Raw genomic sequence first — 15,254 nt, 5'->3', positions numbered from 1 at the left:
ATGTGATTTAGTAAGGTAGTGGACTGGATAATTGAAAAAGTCATTTAAGTCTGGGAATCCTAAACATGATACATATATCCATTAGACATTTTAACTTAAAACATATGACTGTATGGGGGGAGGAGGGTATAGCTCAGTGGTAGAGTGCGGGCTTAACGTGCATGGGGTCCTGGGTTCAATCCCCTGTACCTCCCATTTAAAGGGAAAAAAACCCCCCATATGCCTGTATAATCATCAATCTTTTGTTGAAGGGTCTAGGCATGTCCTTTGATTATGGCTTCACTAATCAGGTGTCTGTATTGTTTTTGTTCCATAAATCACACCTATAATTCATTCACTAAGGTTTCCAGATACTTTTTCAAGTAGAGCAAGAACTTTTAAAGGTTCTTGCAGAAGAACCATAGTAGAGATTACCTGTAGATTTTTTGCAGTTTTCCTTAATTTTTTGTACTTAATTGATATGCCTAATTGAATTACATTATTTTTTAATGACTTTGTATTAGTGAGTCTTTTGAAAGCATTTAATTTTGTTTTCAGATAAATAATTCTTTCTTTTGCCCTCATAGCTTACCATTTATTTACATAGTATTTAGTTAAGTTATATAATCCAATAATATGTCCAACTAGTGCAGACAGGTTTAGAAACAAGTGCAACTGATCCTTGTTAAGCATACATTAGTTTTTTATGGCAAACTTAAAGCAAGCTCAAGGCATGCAATCAAAACAATTCCAAAGGGAATAAAATGAAATCTCCTTCCCTCTCTCCTTCCTGTAGTAGCCAGAGAACAAGTTTCTTGTATATCCCTAATGAAACTAATAGTTTTTTTAAAACAAATAACATGTGGACAAACAATGCAGAAAGAGTTGAATGTTTTTTCTTAGTGACTTAGAATCCTACCCCTGTGAAGTAACTCTTGATTTTTTTTATGCCCTCCTCCCAAATATTTTTTATACAATGCACTATTTTTTATGTTGTGTTGCACAATTATAATATTCTTTAAATTATATACATTTTTATATATGTATGGTATATTAAAGTAAAACTTGGAAAAAAGCATTTTAGTCATATGGTAGAAATTTAAAATATTACAAAAGAGGGTATAGTGAAGTGTAAGACTCTCCACTGTTTCCTATGTCCTTCCAGACATAGACATGCATATACAGCATATATACTTTCTAAAAACAACACAAATGGGAGCATGCTAATCATTGTTTTATACCTTCTTTCATTTATAGTGCACCTTGGAGACCAGGATATATAGATTAGGCTGTTTCCTAAGAACAAAGACTGCATGAGAAAATCCATGTTCATATAGGTTTCACAGAAGTGCGAGTATGTAAGGACAGTTCGTGATTCAGTTCCTAATGTGCAGGAACTGCCCTGTAGTTTGTTTTAGGAGTGGACTTATCTGTGAAGTGATCCCAGGTCTAATGTCTTCTCTGCACAGGGACAAATCATAAGAGTGTGCTGATTCCTCTCTCTTCACCACTTAGAGGTAGTTATAATCCTGATGTGCTTTGCATTATCATCTTTTGTTAAAAGTAATTGCTCATTACAACATTACGGGAGCTGTGAGAAAACCAAGACAGTTGCCTGGAGCTGAAGTGTTTCTAGTTGGTTTCAATTGGATGAAATTTTTTGGATGCCGATGACCTTCAGCTGCTTCCTGTTTATTAGTTTCATCCTCTTGGAATGATAAGCACAGAGACAGGCAATGGCAGAGGAGGTACTGATTATATCATTTGTACTGGTGTATAGAAGTGGGTTTTGTGCTGTTGCTTACAGCTCTTGGAGGTCAGCATCCTACAGTAGGTACCACAGATCCCTGAGGCATTGTTTATTAGGCCATCCTTCAAGGTGGGTGGTTGCTTTCTTAAAATAGAAAAATGTAGGGGGAAAGAAATCTACAGCTCAGCTCAGAAAGGTCATAAAATTCCTAATTTCCAGTATCTGTAAAAGCAAACTACATAAATGGAAAGCTGTTTAGCCTTGAAAGAGTAGATTATTACTCATCCCTCAAAATGTTTTGTTTCTAAGAATCTCATAGTTTCAAGCCCATCATGGGGAATTCTTCAGGGATTTCAATCTGAGGCAAATAAAGTTACCCACTCTAGCAGAAATAAGTGGGCTGAGTTGCAGATACTAGATTAGGTACATCCTGAAGAAGATTAGGGAAAAACCAGAACTAGATGTCTGTGCCATTGAAAAAGCTGCTTTTATGGAGCAGAGGAAGCCCCATCCTTTATACTCCAGCACTCCCTACTTTATGGTTAGAGAGTAGATACTCCTTTTCACTACAAGAAGTAGTTCAGTGCCCAGGAAACCTCATGACAAAGGCATTTCAGGGACTCCTTTACTCAGAGTGTCTGTTTGCCCACTATGAGACATTCTTGTCTCTGAGCAGACCTGTCAGGAATCCCAGCCACATAAAGGAGTAGTACCTGCTTTACTGACTTCAGGTAAAGGAAGAAGAGGTTTTTTGGTTTTCACATGGTTGAAAAGTGCTTGCTGTTTCCTGCCTTTTAAAACAAATCCAGAAATGGTGTGTGTCTATACGTGTGCGTACACCAAAAGGGAAGGAGGAATTTATTTAGTGTAATATTTATTCAGAATATGTGTTTAAGAGCCAGTGTTGGGACAGAGTTAAGACTGGACCATCAGCTTTAAATGTCACTTGAAAGTTTTTTCCCATGCCTGTACTTTCTTTTGATTCATCTTAATTTTGAATTTTAAGGCAAATTCTTATGATGTTTGAGATTATTGGTCTTAGTAGATTATTTAGAGACATTCATATCTAGAAAAAAGATGAAAAATTAAAAAATTGAGATCTCATCTGGAGAACCATTAGAATTTTTAATAATAATTGTTAGAGCAATTATAGAGCAAGAAGATTTTAACAGAGAGCAGATAAACAAGCATTTGTACAGGTGCCCCATGGAAATGAGATACCTTAGAAGAAGCTGAAAATAGAATTTGCGGTAGTCTAAATTTGTTAATTAGTTGTTGCTTGCTTTTATGTTGGACTAAATACTTTTCCTGGAAGGATATGTAGATTATCTAATTTAATCCTTGAAAGAGTGTTTTTTTGTTTTTTGTAATTTGGGAAATATTCTTGTTGTCGCTTCACTGAGGAGAGGATCCTCACCAAATAGTTTTTAGCATGGGAATGACAGTGCTTTGTGTGGGCATAATGAAAAATGAGATCGACTCTCTCCTTGAACTCTCATCAGTCTGTCTCTTATCTTTAGTGAATATGAAAAGCCTGTACTCTTTTGTCCTTCTGCTAATCAGTTGTATTTTTTTAAAAATTATTATTGGTGATCAGTTTTATCTATTGTTTATGTCACTTATCTATCAAATGACTTAGTTTTCCCCAAAGAAGCATGAGGCACTGTCCTCTAGTGTACTCAGTGTTTGAGATGATGAAGTTTTAGTCATTAATTTTTATTTATTTGCATTATTAGTTTAAAAAAAGCAGAACTATTTCCAGGTCATGCTTAGCCAGGAGCAAGGTGGTAAGTGGCTCCAGAGTTTTATTGGTGAGCAAATGTAGGATGCTTTGCTGAAACCTCTACCAAGTTGATACATAATCAGCTTCTGCTCACTTTCTACTCATTCTTCATTTTCTGGAAAGCTTTTTGTTACTTATAACTCCTTTATGAACCAAGCTGTGATTTGTAAATGGTGGCCTGGGTTTTTAGTACATAAAACCATTTAAACCCTATGAAAACTCATTTGAAAACCAGCCATTCTAGGAAGATTTTGCTCATATGATTTTAAAATTTGTGTTCCTGTTTTGTCCTTAAGTGCCTGAAACCATCATACCTTTTGTGAATAGTAATTTTTAAAATTTCAGTTTTAATCAGTCCATTTTATTGGCTTTACCAGTGTTTTTCTTTTATTCACTTGAAAAATAAAACAGGTCTAGAAATTGCATTCTGAAGAAAAGCCAAACTTTGAGCACGAGACTTTCCTTCCAAGCTATAATCTCTGACCTAGAATAAGAGTTTTGAATAATGAAAGTCAATCTTCTGAGTCAAATTTAGGGAAGCTTTTTGTCAAAGTGTTAAAATGACACTTTCATGCTATTCCCACTCAGGAAAGGTTGCCAGGTGGAGGGCAGACTTGCTAATGTGGAAAACCACCTTCTGCATGCTCAGTGGTTCTTTGGGCTTGATCTTGAAGGCAAGTTCACATCAACCCCTTACAGAACATAGATGTATGTGCGGTAAATGAGGTATTTTGGCATTCATACTGAACAGAGACCCAGGCCACTGTTCCTTTTCTTTTTGTTCCAGTTCCCTGCCCCACCCCCCCTTCTACTTAAGAGAATCTACTTAACATTCTGGTTGAGTATTTGGAGCAAAGTGTTATTTATGATTTCTATTATATTTCCATATTAAATTTTATTACTAGCAGGGACCTGTGTGGGGGGTATATTTCAACTTGTGGTCCACTGAGGTCTCTGGTTTATCTCTCTGATACCCCCAAGGGAATCATACTGTGAGCATATCCTTACTGAAGTTTATCCTGATCCTTTCTAAATGTGAAATTATATTGAAGGTTTTAACTTACTATTTGGGAAGCAAGTGCCTCGTTTTTGACTGGTTTGTATGTGTGTTTTGTTTTGTTTTTGACCTAGATTACCAGAGACTGATGACTGTGGCGGAGACAATTACAGCTCTCATGTTTCCTTTCCAGTGGCAGCATGTCTATGTTCCTATTCTCCCGGCTTCTCTCCTACATTTCTTAGATGCTCCTGTGCCATACCTGATGGGCTTGCATTCCAATGGCCTGGATGACCGGTCAAAGCTGGAGCTGCCTCAAGAGGTGAGAGAAATGTAGAGCTTGGGTGCTAGTGCTTCTGGGTCTGATACAGGATTTGGGAGAGAAGGGCTTTGCGATGAGCCCATCATTCTAGAAACACTTGCTTCCTTTATCATCTGACATGCATTTATCGTAATTTCTGTGTTTATACTATTGTGAATTGCTTTTTTCATACTCATTTTTTCAAACACCATATTTCACATATTTTTAAGACATCTATTAGAAAAATCTTTTTTTATGTAAAACTTTAAACTTACACAGAAGAGTAGTATAATGAATCTCTGTTTTCAGTACTTAGCTTCAACAATTATCATACATTTAAATTGTATTTTACTTCTATACTTTTCACCCCATTGTTTAAGGAAATTCGACATACTATAATTTCATAACTTCCTTAGTAGTCAGACGTGTTAATAAATCAGTGGTTTTCTTTTATAGGCCACTGTTGCTCTGTAAAAGTTGACCTGATTATAGCGATTCTTGTGGTACTGAGCTAGCTTTGAAAACTTTCCTTGTTCAAGATAAGGAAGGCCCTGAGAGAATGTGTTTCCTCTCTTTCTCTGAGAGATGGCCTGCTCCTCTTCCCTATTGTTTCAAATACTAAAATAATTGATTAAAATTATATATTTATTTGTTTATTTCCTACTTCATTCTAAAATAGCCTTAAAGCATCATTAGAAATAAGATTGTTTTATTTCTTATTTTTCTAAAATGACCGGTAGAACTGGTCTACCTCTTTTGGTCATTTTGTGGCTGATAGGAAACTAGCTGGGGGAAGGGCTTTCCTGCTCTGAATTTCATAGTCAATAGAAAGGCCTGGGAAGAAGACTTTGGATTTATGCATACACTAGTACCAACATAACTCTGTCTTATCCCTCCAGCAACATTTTTTTGGTGGGGAGAATTTTTGTGTATAACTGAGGAATATGAGTAAGAGGACCTCCAAAGAAGAGACCGTTCTCATGAAATTGGATCTGAGTAGTACTCATGTTGTTGGGCATGTCTGGGCAGCCACCTGATGAACATGCCTGATCATTGGATCATACCTGTAATACTTAAATTATAGCCAGATACATCTCTTTTTCTCTCTCCTTTTGTTTTAGCTTCGGAACATCTTCCTTGTGGCTTCTTCCATTTCTACCTCCTTTGCTCCTTCGATTCTATTGAACTTTGTGCCCTTTAGGGTGGGAAAAGGTTAATTAAGAAAGAAAAGATGTAAATGATGTCAACCAAAAAAAAAAAAAATACAGGAGGCTGCTAAAAGAGTTTATTTGGGGACTTAAGAATTGCACTTGGGGAGACACAGAGTCAGGTAACCCTGAAAGAGTGTTCTGAAGAAGAAAAAGAGTCAGGGTCTTATAAAGACAAAAAGCCACAAAGTCATTAAAAGTTGCCTGGTGAGACTTGTGACTGACTCTGACATAAGTCAAAATATTTGTTCTCAAGGAATTACAAGTTATTTTAGGGTAGGGGTCCTGTAAGTATATAGACTGTCACAAATTATTTTAGGATAAAGGTCTGATAAGTATCTCAAGTTCTGGCAGGTGCTGGATGACTTCATCAGGTCAAAAGGTCAGATCGCATCCGGGCTGAGTGTGCATACATCACACTCCTTAATGGCCTCCTGGTTCCATTTTAGAGATGCTCTCTTAACAATGTTAAGTCCATTTTGACTTTCACAGTTATGGAGAAAACCATCCAGCTGGGGCATTGGGTTTTTATGTGTATTTGTCTACTGATAAATATGTATAAAGAGTAGATATCAAAGATTGGAGAGTGGGGAGCTTTTTGTTGTTTGCTTTAAACAGAGCATATTTAATATTGACACCTCTTCCTGGTAAACCTAATTATAATTTTGTAAAAGTCATGGTAGGAGTAATAAAAATGGTTGAAGGTAGAAAGCTAAAGAGGCATGCATAATCTGATAAATAGGTCACTAGGCAAGAAGCCAGATTTCTGTTTTATTTTTATCTTTGGCATCAGCTTGCTGTATACTAGGGGCAGGTTCTGCTCCCTGTAAGATCTCTCAGCAGTATTCTTTGTGTGCTTCCTGTATGTGGGTGTGCGAAGAGTCTAACTGAGAGACCAGCAGTCTTCTTAATGGGATGAGATGAGAAACCCAAAAGTTTACTCTGTTCTGGGGTATTGGAGCCTCTGCTTTTGCAATATTCCCCACTACTGCTGCATCTTTTGTACACTGTCTTTCCTTGTGGTCTACTTGAGAAGGAATGGTGACAGTGGGATTGTAGAATACCTTTGTGTACTTCATAAGCAGTTAAAGGATTTCAGAGCCCCACTTTATCCAGTCTGTCCCTTTGAAAGTCGCATATTTGTGGGGACAGTTACATAGCTGGATATTTTCTACTTTGATTTTTAGCAGATAACCTCTGGGATATGAGTCTGTGTAGTCCGCTCCATGAAACAGTTTAGGCTGGTGAGAAAAGACTGGCTTTCTCAAGGGGTGAAGCACCATTGAAAGGTACACATAATGAATGGAGAATGATAATATCTCTGAAAGACAACTTTGGGATGTCTCAGAAATGATATGTTAATAGTACAAATTTTTAACAGTGCACAAAAGTATTAAGTAAAAATTCCTCAAATTTAACCACCCAGGGATAACTACTTTGAACATTCTGATGGACATCCTGTGGTATCTTTACACTGTTAGAAGGAAGCTGTGAGGCTGGGAAATTCACTTGGGCCTATAGAAGTGGACATCATCAGGGTAGTGGGGTGGGGCACACTTGATTTATAAAAGGGACTTTCTCCAGAGGCATGGAGAGTGTACAATTCCCTAACCCCCTAAATCAGAATTGATGAATTGCTGCCCCATTTTGGGCATCAGAAGTCTGTGAAAAGCCCTTTGTTTCTTTTCACACCAACACATGAGCTCAGCTGGCCCTGAGCAAGTGAGAGTGCTGCGCTGCCTTTGTGAGGCAGCCTTTGTCCTATGCTTCTCTTTGGGGTTTCATTGTCTGAACACAGGAAGGAGGCAGTTCGTCCGCAGCTATGTCAGGGGAAGAGGGTGTTACTTCTTTCTATCTTGGGCCCTTCTTTCTTTCCTACTTTTTCCCCCTCCTTTCTCAGGATATTTTTTCAATAGCTTTTCCCCAGTAATCTGTTGAGCTCCCCTTCAGTGAGTAACTTGGAGATGGACTAGCAGGTGAGGCTGGCAGTGATTTGATGTTAAGAACTCAGGGCTTCTGCAGGAAGAGATTTGGGAAACTTTTTGTGGTTTTGGATATCCATGTGATCACTACCCCAGAGCAGCTAAGTCTTCACATGGCCTCTTCCAACAAGGCAAGAGTTTAACTGAGGAAAACTTATCACTTGGGTTCAGTGCCTCTTCCAGGCTGCTTCTTGTCCCCAAGCTGTTTCAAAAGTTGGCCTCTTTTCAGATGAGGAAAGGGAAGAGCAAGGAGTTTGAGGTAGATTTGCAAGTTTCTCCTGTTTGCCAGAGCCCTCTGTGTACTGGGTGGAAAGAGTGTGAGGCTGTTGTATGAGCCAATTAATTGCATGGCCTCCTTTTAAACTTTACTTTCTTATCCCTGCCTGCTTCAGCCCAGCTCTGCAAAGAATGGCTAGTAGTGTTGTCTCAGAGACTGTGTTAATCTCTGAAGTGTAACTGAGCTGCTTTTTCTCCTCTAGCTATCTCTGACCAGGAGTATCTACAATATGTGGACACAGCATTTGGAGTTTATAAAATTCTTTACAGACATTCTATGTTTAGCTAATAGTGGGAGAAAAGCCAACCAAACATTGTTGAGTGCATGTAGTTATATTTGGCTACCTCTGTGTTTCCTATTGGACAAACTGCTTTTTTTCCTCTAAAGAGAGGAGAACCAAGAGGGTATTTTCTTGGCTATTGTTTTCTTTTATTCTGATGAAGCAGTTCATCAGATACTCCATTTAAAAAAAATAAAAATCTTGGGGGAGAGTATAGCTCAGTGGTAGAGTGTGTGCTTAGCACACACAAGGTCCTGGGTTAAATCCCCAGTACCTCCATTTAAAATAAATAAATAAATAAACCTAATCCCCCCCCACTGGAAAAAAAAAACTTAAAAAAAATCTTTCTGGGATTTAAGAAAAATTTACATTAAATTTACAAGTAAATGGGATTTTTAGCAGCTTTTCATTACGGAATTTTCCTATCCAATAATATTGTGTATATATATAGATATACTCATTTATTTAAGTTTTATATTCCACAGTGATAATAACAATGTTAATTGACATTTGTTATATACTAATGAACCTGACGCTGTCCTAAATCCTTGACATAAATTGTCTCATAATCTTCAAAACAAACCTATGACATAGGTTAATTTTATTATCCTTGTTACAACAAACATTGAAGCAGTTAATAAGGCAGTGGAGGAAGTGAAGGAGGTGACAGTTGTCTTAGGTAGAACTGGTTCATGGTTATAAGATAAATAAACAAAAATAAAAGGCTTTTCTGATTTATAGCTGCACTGCAAGAAGATTCCAACAGGGACGAGAACTATAAAATATTTATGTTAAATTGAACAAGAAATGTGTAAGATTTCTATGGAGAAGAGTGAATGGTTAAGAGCTTGAGGGTATGACTGAAGTCAGGCTAGCTGAGTTCACATCCCACCTCTACTGCTTACTAGCTATTTATTAGCTGTGTAACTTTGGACAAATTATTTAACCTCTCTGTGTCAGTTTTATTTGTAAAGTAAGGATAGATATTGCTAGGTTGTTCTTTGTTAATCCAGCTTACCTATTTCTTCAGTAGTGTATGAAAGTACTGTCTCTCTACATCCTCTCAGAAGCAATCTTAAAGCCAGAAGGAAGCATAAAAATCAAGACCAGCCACCAAATCTTAGAAGTTAGGACTGAGGCTCAGACAGGGATAACCGTATACTCAGGATCGCATTGGAAGATAGGGACAGAGTCAGGTCTGGAACCCAGACACACTCCTAGTATTCTTTTTACTACTGTAAGAATTCAGCAAATATTTTATGAACATTTACTATATGTGAGAAATTTTGTGCTAGGTGCTAAACATCTATGTCATTATTTTATCTTTATCACTTTCTAAGGTGTTACCTCTTTATCTCCATTTTATAGCTAAGGGAACAGAATTAAGTAACTTTCCCAAGATCCCACAACTAGAAAGCATCAGGGGAAGATGGAACCCAGGTCTACCTCCTTCCCACCTCTTTTCTTCGTACCATGCCTCATTTTGCCCATTGCAGATGGTTGCTCTTTCCTTTCTTGTTCATTATTCCCTGTAAAGCCTCTTCCTTATTACTCTGGAGTTGTTCATATTCCTCATCCTGTTTTGACTGCCAGGCTAACCTCTGCTTTGTGGACATTGACAACCACTTCATTGAGCTGCCAGAGGACTTGCCTCAGTTTCCCAACAAATTGGAGTTTGTCCAGGAAGTCTCTGAGATTCTCATGGCATTTGGCATTCCCCCTGAAGGGAACCTTCATTGCAGCGAGAGTGCCTCTAAGCTGAAGAGGCTCCGGGCCTCTGAGCTTGTTTCCGACAAGAGGAATGGGAACATCGCAGGCTCCCCTTTGCATTCCTATGAGCTCCTCAAGGAGAATGAAACAATTGCCCGCCTGCAAGCCTTGGTCAAGAGGACTGGGGTGAGCCTGGAGAAGGTAAGATGCTGTATACGGGCCGTTGCTAAGGTGATGTCCTGGTGGAATAAAGTGTGGTGTGAGAAGGCACTCAGTTCAGGGAAAGGCATGTTTGTGAGTAGCAGAAGAATGCTCTGTGTGGAAGACTGGATTTAGCTCTGGCAGACATTATCCTAGTATAAATGCTACTTGAATTCAAATCTTGGTAGCTTCTCACTTGGGCGTCAAGGAGAAACTGCTGTCATTCTCTGTAAACACTACAACATAGAGATTTGGAGGGATGATGGTGGCAGTCTTTGTGTTCAGACCTCTTTCAGATCCATCGCCCTGTGAATTTCATAGCAACCTAAAGCACACAGAGCAGGAATTGTTGATTCTTGTTTTTATAGCTCAAGAAACTGAGGCTTAGAGAGCCTGAGTGTTTCACCTAAAATTAAATGCTTCTGTGTGTCTGAACTGAGGCTGGAACCTGGTCTTCTTGAATTCTAGTCCTCTGTTCTTCCCAGGGATGTACTTAGCTTTCCATTTCCTGACTTTGATGCGACTGTCCACTTTCTATAGTTGTTTACCCGTCTTTTCACCCTCCCATTCTCACTGTTAAATTACTTTCTTAAATTACGTATAAACAATGGGGTTCTATAATCATTTTTGTTGGGCTGTTTTTTTAGTTTTTCCATTTTCCTGGTTTATTTAATTAGTAGAGCAGATATTAGAAAAATCATGGCCAGTTAAAGAAGAGCAGAGAAATATTTAGAGAGATTAAAAAGGTTAAAAAAGACCAGTAAGGAAAAATTTTTAGGGAGAAAGATAGGGAAAATGATATGGGGGAGAAAAAGATAAAGGGAGAGCCAGAGTCTGACCTTGTTGCTTTGCATAATTTTCTCATGGACTTCCCAGATTCCCTCCTTCCCCTTACCCTTGAGATAACTAGTACCTTTTTCTCTATTGCTTAATCTCTCTCTGCCCGTAATGAGTTTATCTCCACTTTCATTAAGTTCCTGGGTACCTGCAAGTGGAATGCCCTAACCTATCTCTTCTCTGTGTCATAATCCCCTTTTTTTTCCCCCAGTGCTTCTTTTTTCTCTCTCTTTTTAAAAATTAAGTAATTAATTTAAATTGAAGTATAGTAAGTTGACAATGTTGTGTCAGTTTCTGGTGTACAGCATAATAGTTCAGCCATACATATACATATATAGAATTCTTTTTTTTCCCCCTCTTTTGTTTATTTTCTCCATTTGCTGCAAAGTAAGTGACCGTTGTGGGAAGAAAGGATGAGTTGCATTTCTTTGGGATAAAAGGAAAAGCTTGTATGTTCTCAACTGTTGTTTCTTTTTTTGTAGCTGGAAGTACGTGACGACCCCAGCAGCAATAAGGATCTCAAAGTTCAGTGTGATGAAGAAGAACTCAGGATTTACCAGCTAAACATTCAGATCCGGGAGGTTTTTGCAAATCGTTTTACTCAGATGTTTGCAGATTATGAGGTGTTTGTCATTCAGCCCAGCCAGGATAAGGAGTCTTGGTTTACCAACAGGGAGCAGATGCAAAACTTTGATAAAGTGAGTATAATCCTGCTGGGGAAGTGGTTTAATGAGAACATACCAGACCCTCTTAAAGATGTGACTGAAGATGAGTTTTTCTTTCAGTTATGTGCTGGAAACAAGTTCATGGTCCTCTGATGTTGATAAACAATGTAAGGTCTGAGTGCTTTAGAGCAGAGTGCTGATTATTGCTGTCAGGTGATTTACCTTCGGTCAAAGAGCTCTCTTAGGCAAAGGTGCATGTGCAGGTTGAACACCAGGATTATGGAAACATTGGTTGCCACAGTAGGTTACCTGAGTAAGTCTGGGCCAATGTGTCAAAGTTTCAGGATATCTGAAATTGTATGACTTAAAAAAATGATGAAGAGATTTTGCTGTTTGCTTTTCATAAAGACCTAGAAAGCTTCAGAGAAGAATTGACCTACTGAATCCCTTGGATATGTAGCCTTGGCTGTTTAAGGCTGACATGCCCTTTTCCCTTTTCCCTGTCGATGACTGTCTGTTTCCTTTTGGTCTCACCAGGCGTCTTTTCTGTCAGATCAGCCTGAGCCCTACTTGCCTTTCCTCTCAAGATTCCTGGAGACCCAGATGTTTGCTTCTTTCATTGACAACAAAATCATGTGTCATGACGATGACGATAAAGATCCTGTGCTCCGGGTGTTTGATTCTCGAGTAGACAAGATCAGGCTGTTGAATGTTCGGACACCTACTCTGCGCACATCCATGTACCAGAAGTGTACCACTGTGGATGAAGCAAGTGAGGCCTCCTTGTTGCTGCATTTTCTAGCCTCTTGGATTGTGTCATTGTTCCTAAACATGCCAGCTTCTTTCCCTGTTTCTGCTTTTGCATAAGTTGTTCCCATTGCCTGAAATGCTTTCCCATCTTTTTTGCCTGGCACACTTCTTCTCATCCTTTTAACACTGTGTCAGTTAGGAATGGGTCCTGCTGTAAGTACAAGAGAATCTAATCAACAGTGCATTAGACAAATGGGAGTTCTTTTTCTTAAATTGTCAAGAAGTGCAGAATTGGTGGTTGCCCAGCTACTCAACAATGTAGTCAGGAACTGAGATTCTATCTTTTCACTCAGCTATCCTTAGCATGTTGACTTTTGTATTCATACTTGTTGCCTCTTTGCAACAAGAGACCTTTTTTGTTCATGTTCAGGGCAAAGAGGAAAGTTGATGCCAGCTGTATTTTCCCTCTTATATCAGAAAGCAAAAGCTTTCTCAGAAATTCCCAACAACTTCTATTGTTTCATAGGCCAGAACCATGTTATGTGACCACTCTTAAGTGCAAGAGAGGCTGTGAAAGTGAGTTCTGTAATGTTACCCTGAACAGTATCAGGATTCTGTTAGCAAGAAAGAAGGGGCAAATGAGTTATGGGTAAGCTGTTGACAAAAATCCAGCTGATGTGTCTCCTCTGTGAAGCATTCTCTGATGCTCTTAGGCTGAGGCGATTCCTCTGCTGAGCTCCTGTGGTACTTTGTTCTTGCCTCCCCTTTATAATCTCTGTTCTTTTGAGCTGCCATTATCAGGGAGCAGTTTAAGAGCAGAGACTGTATTTATTCATTGTCTTACCCCCGATCCTCTAGCATTGTGCCCAGCACATATAGATGTTAAAAGCCGTTTGCAGCTTGCATGATGGAATACACCTTTTTGTTCACAGAGGCCTCATCTAGATCAGTTTAGCTAGAGAATAGTCTCAGCTTGAGATGTCAGATTAAGTAGTGTGTTCACTTCCTTGTGGGATATTCCATGTCCTTGTTATATAGCCTTTTTGTATATTTTGTTCATTCATTTACCAAATATAAATACCCACTACATGCCCAACATATGGTTAATGTTCACCAAATAGCTACTGAATGAATGAATGAAAGTGCCAGGCATTTTTTAGGTTTTGAAGATACAAATGGTGACAGTTTTGAATTAAGTCATGGCTTCATCAGCCTAACATTTGATAGCCTTCTGACTTTATTTCTCAGTTCTTGCTCCAGGCATTTCATCAAGGTGATGGTCCTCTTGGATAAGACTTGAGGACATGTTGCCCATGCAAGTGGAGTACTGTAACACAGTCATCCTTGCCTCCTGGAACACATCAAGTTTCAGATTCCTGAACCCTGCCTAAGGCTTTGGTCCTGGGAAGCTTGATGGAGATTTTTACAAGATTGTGAGTTTAGAGAAATATCTCCTAAACCATTCATTTAAATCAGGACTTCCCAATCTTTTCATGTTGTGTTACACTTAAAGATGACAGTATTTATGTACAGCTTGTGGGAACAAAGTGAGGAGTCTGCTTATAGCTGGAGGCTATGAAGTGAGAGGCTCTTGCCACTTGAGTCCTTGCCCTTCTGCTCATAGGGTTGAGGCAGTCAGTTCTCAGCCCATCTGTAATCCATTCGTCGATCACCAAATACTGATTTGAATTATTCTGGTCTCATTTGTGGCCAGGACATAAGTTTCTGTGGTCCTGTTAGAATGTGGGCTGTGGGATATGGAAGGAGGGTTAACTAACCCTCATTTCTATAACTCATATCAGAAAAACAGGTATCACAGAGACCCTTCAGACAGCTGCATCGCTCTGCTCCCAGAATCACGGGAATATCTTTGCCATTGGTATATCCCTGAGGTATGCCCCTGAGATATGCACTCCAAATATGCTAGGCCAGAGTTCTTGCCACTGGCCTCAGATTTCTAGCCTGGAGGAGGAGTAGTTCAACTCCCTCACCCCATTCCGTGTGGACATCTCAGCTTCTTGAATCAGTCTGATTGAAAAATGGTAAAAACATAACTAAAGGTACCTTTTTGGAGATCCTTTAAGGTGTTACATTTAGAAGGCTTCTTGCTGGCAGTTAACTCCACTCACTCATTTTACAGGTAAAAATTTTCCTTTGTCTCACCATTGTTCTGGAGGACCTAGAATAGTGCCTTGCACTTTTGAGAGACTTAATAAGTTCTATTGAATGAAAATAAGGGTGGGAGGAAGTAAGTTAGGCCCAGAGAGAGAACACAACTTGACCTAGGATACTCAGCAAGGCCCAAGGATGAGATATTTTTACATGTATCTAGAAAATACCAGGAGAATTACCAGCCTTTTTTTGTTCTGACTCCAAAATTTTTGAGATGTAATTGACATACAGTAAACTGCACATATTTAAAGTTTTGTTATAAGTACACACTCACATCAGGAACATACCCGTCACCCTCAAAGGTTTTCTCATGCCCTTTTGTTATTTATTTATTTATTTAAATACATTTTTATATAAGTATA

At 38.7% G+C, this 15,254-nt stretch overlaps 1 protein-coding gene across 3 annotated transcripts in view; it reads left to right on the top strand.

The window, feature by feature from the left end:
• Positions 1-15,254, top strand: part of DENND5A (DENN domain containing 5A) — a 76,095-nt gene that overhangs the window by 32,163 nt on the left and 28,678 nt on the right. For all 3 annotated transcript variants that reach the window (XM_072969481.1, XM_072969480.1, XM_072969482.1), the window contains 4 exons: positions 4,644-4,831; positions 10,151-10,468; positions 11,788-12,003; positions 12,508-12,742. In XM_072969481.1, the coding sequence (XP_072825582.1) occupies positions 4,644-4,831; positions 10,151-10,468; positions 11,788-12,003; positions 12,508-12,742 (957 nt within the window). The remainder of the gene's footprint in view (positions 1-4,643; positions 4,832-10,150; positions 10,469-11,787; positions 12,004-12,507; positions 12,743-15,254) is intronic.

The sequence above is a fragment of the Vicugna pacos genome, chromosome 10 (assembly GCF_048564905.1).
Source record: "Vicugna pacos chromosome 10, VicPac4, whole genome shotgun sequence".
NCBI lineage: Eukaryota > Metazoa > Chordata > Mammalia > Artiodactyla > Camelidae > Vicugna > Vicugna pacos.
The sequence above is the reverse complement of the archived record's forward strand: the minus strand, read 5'-3'. Positions and strand labels throughout refer to the sequence as shown.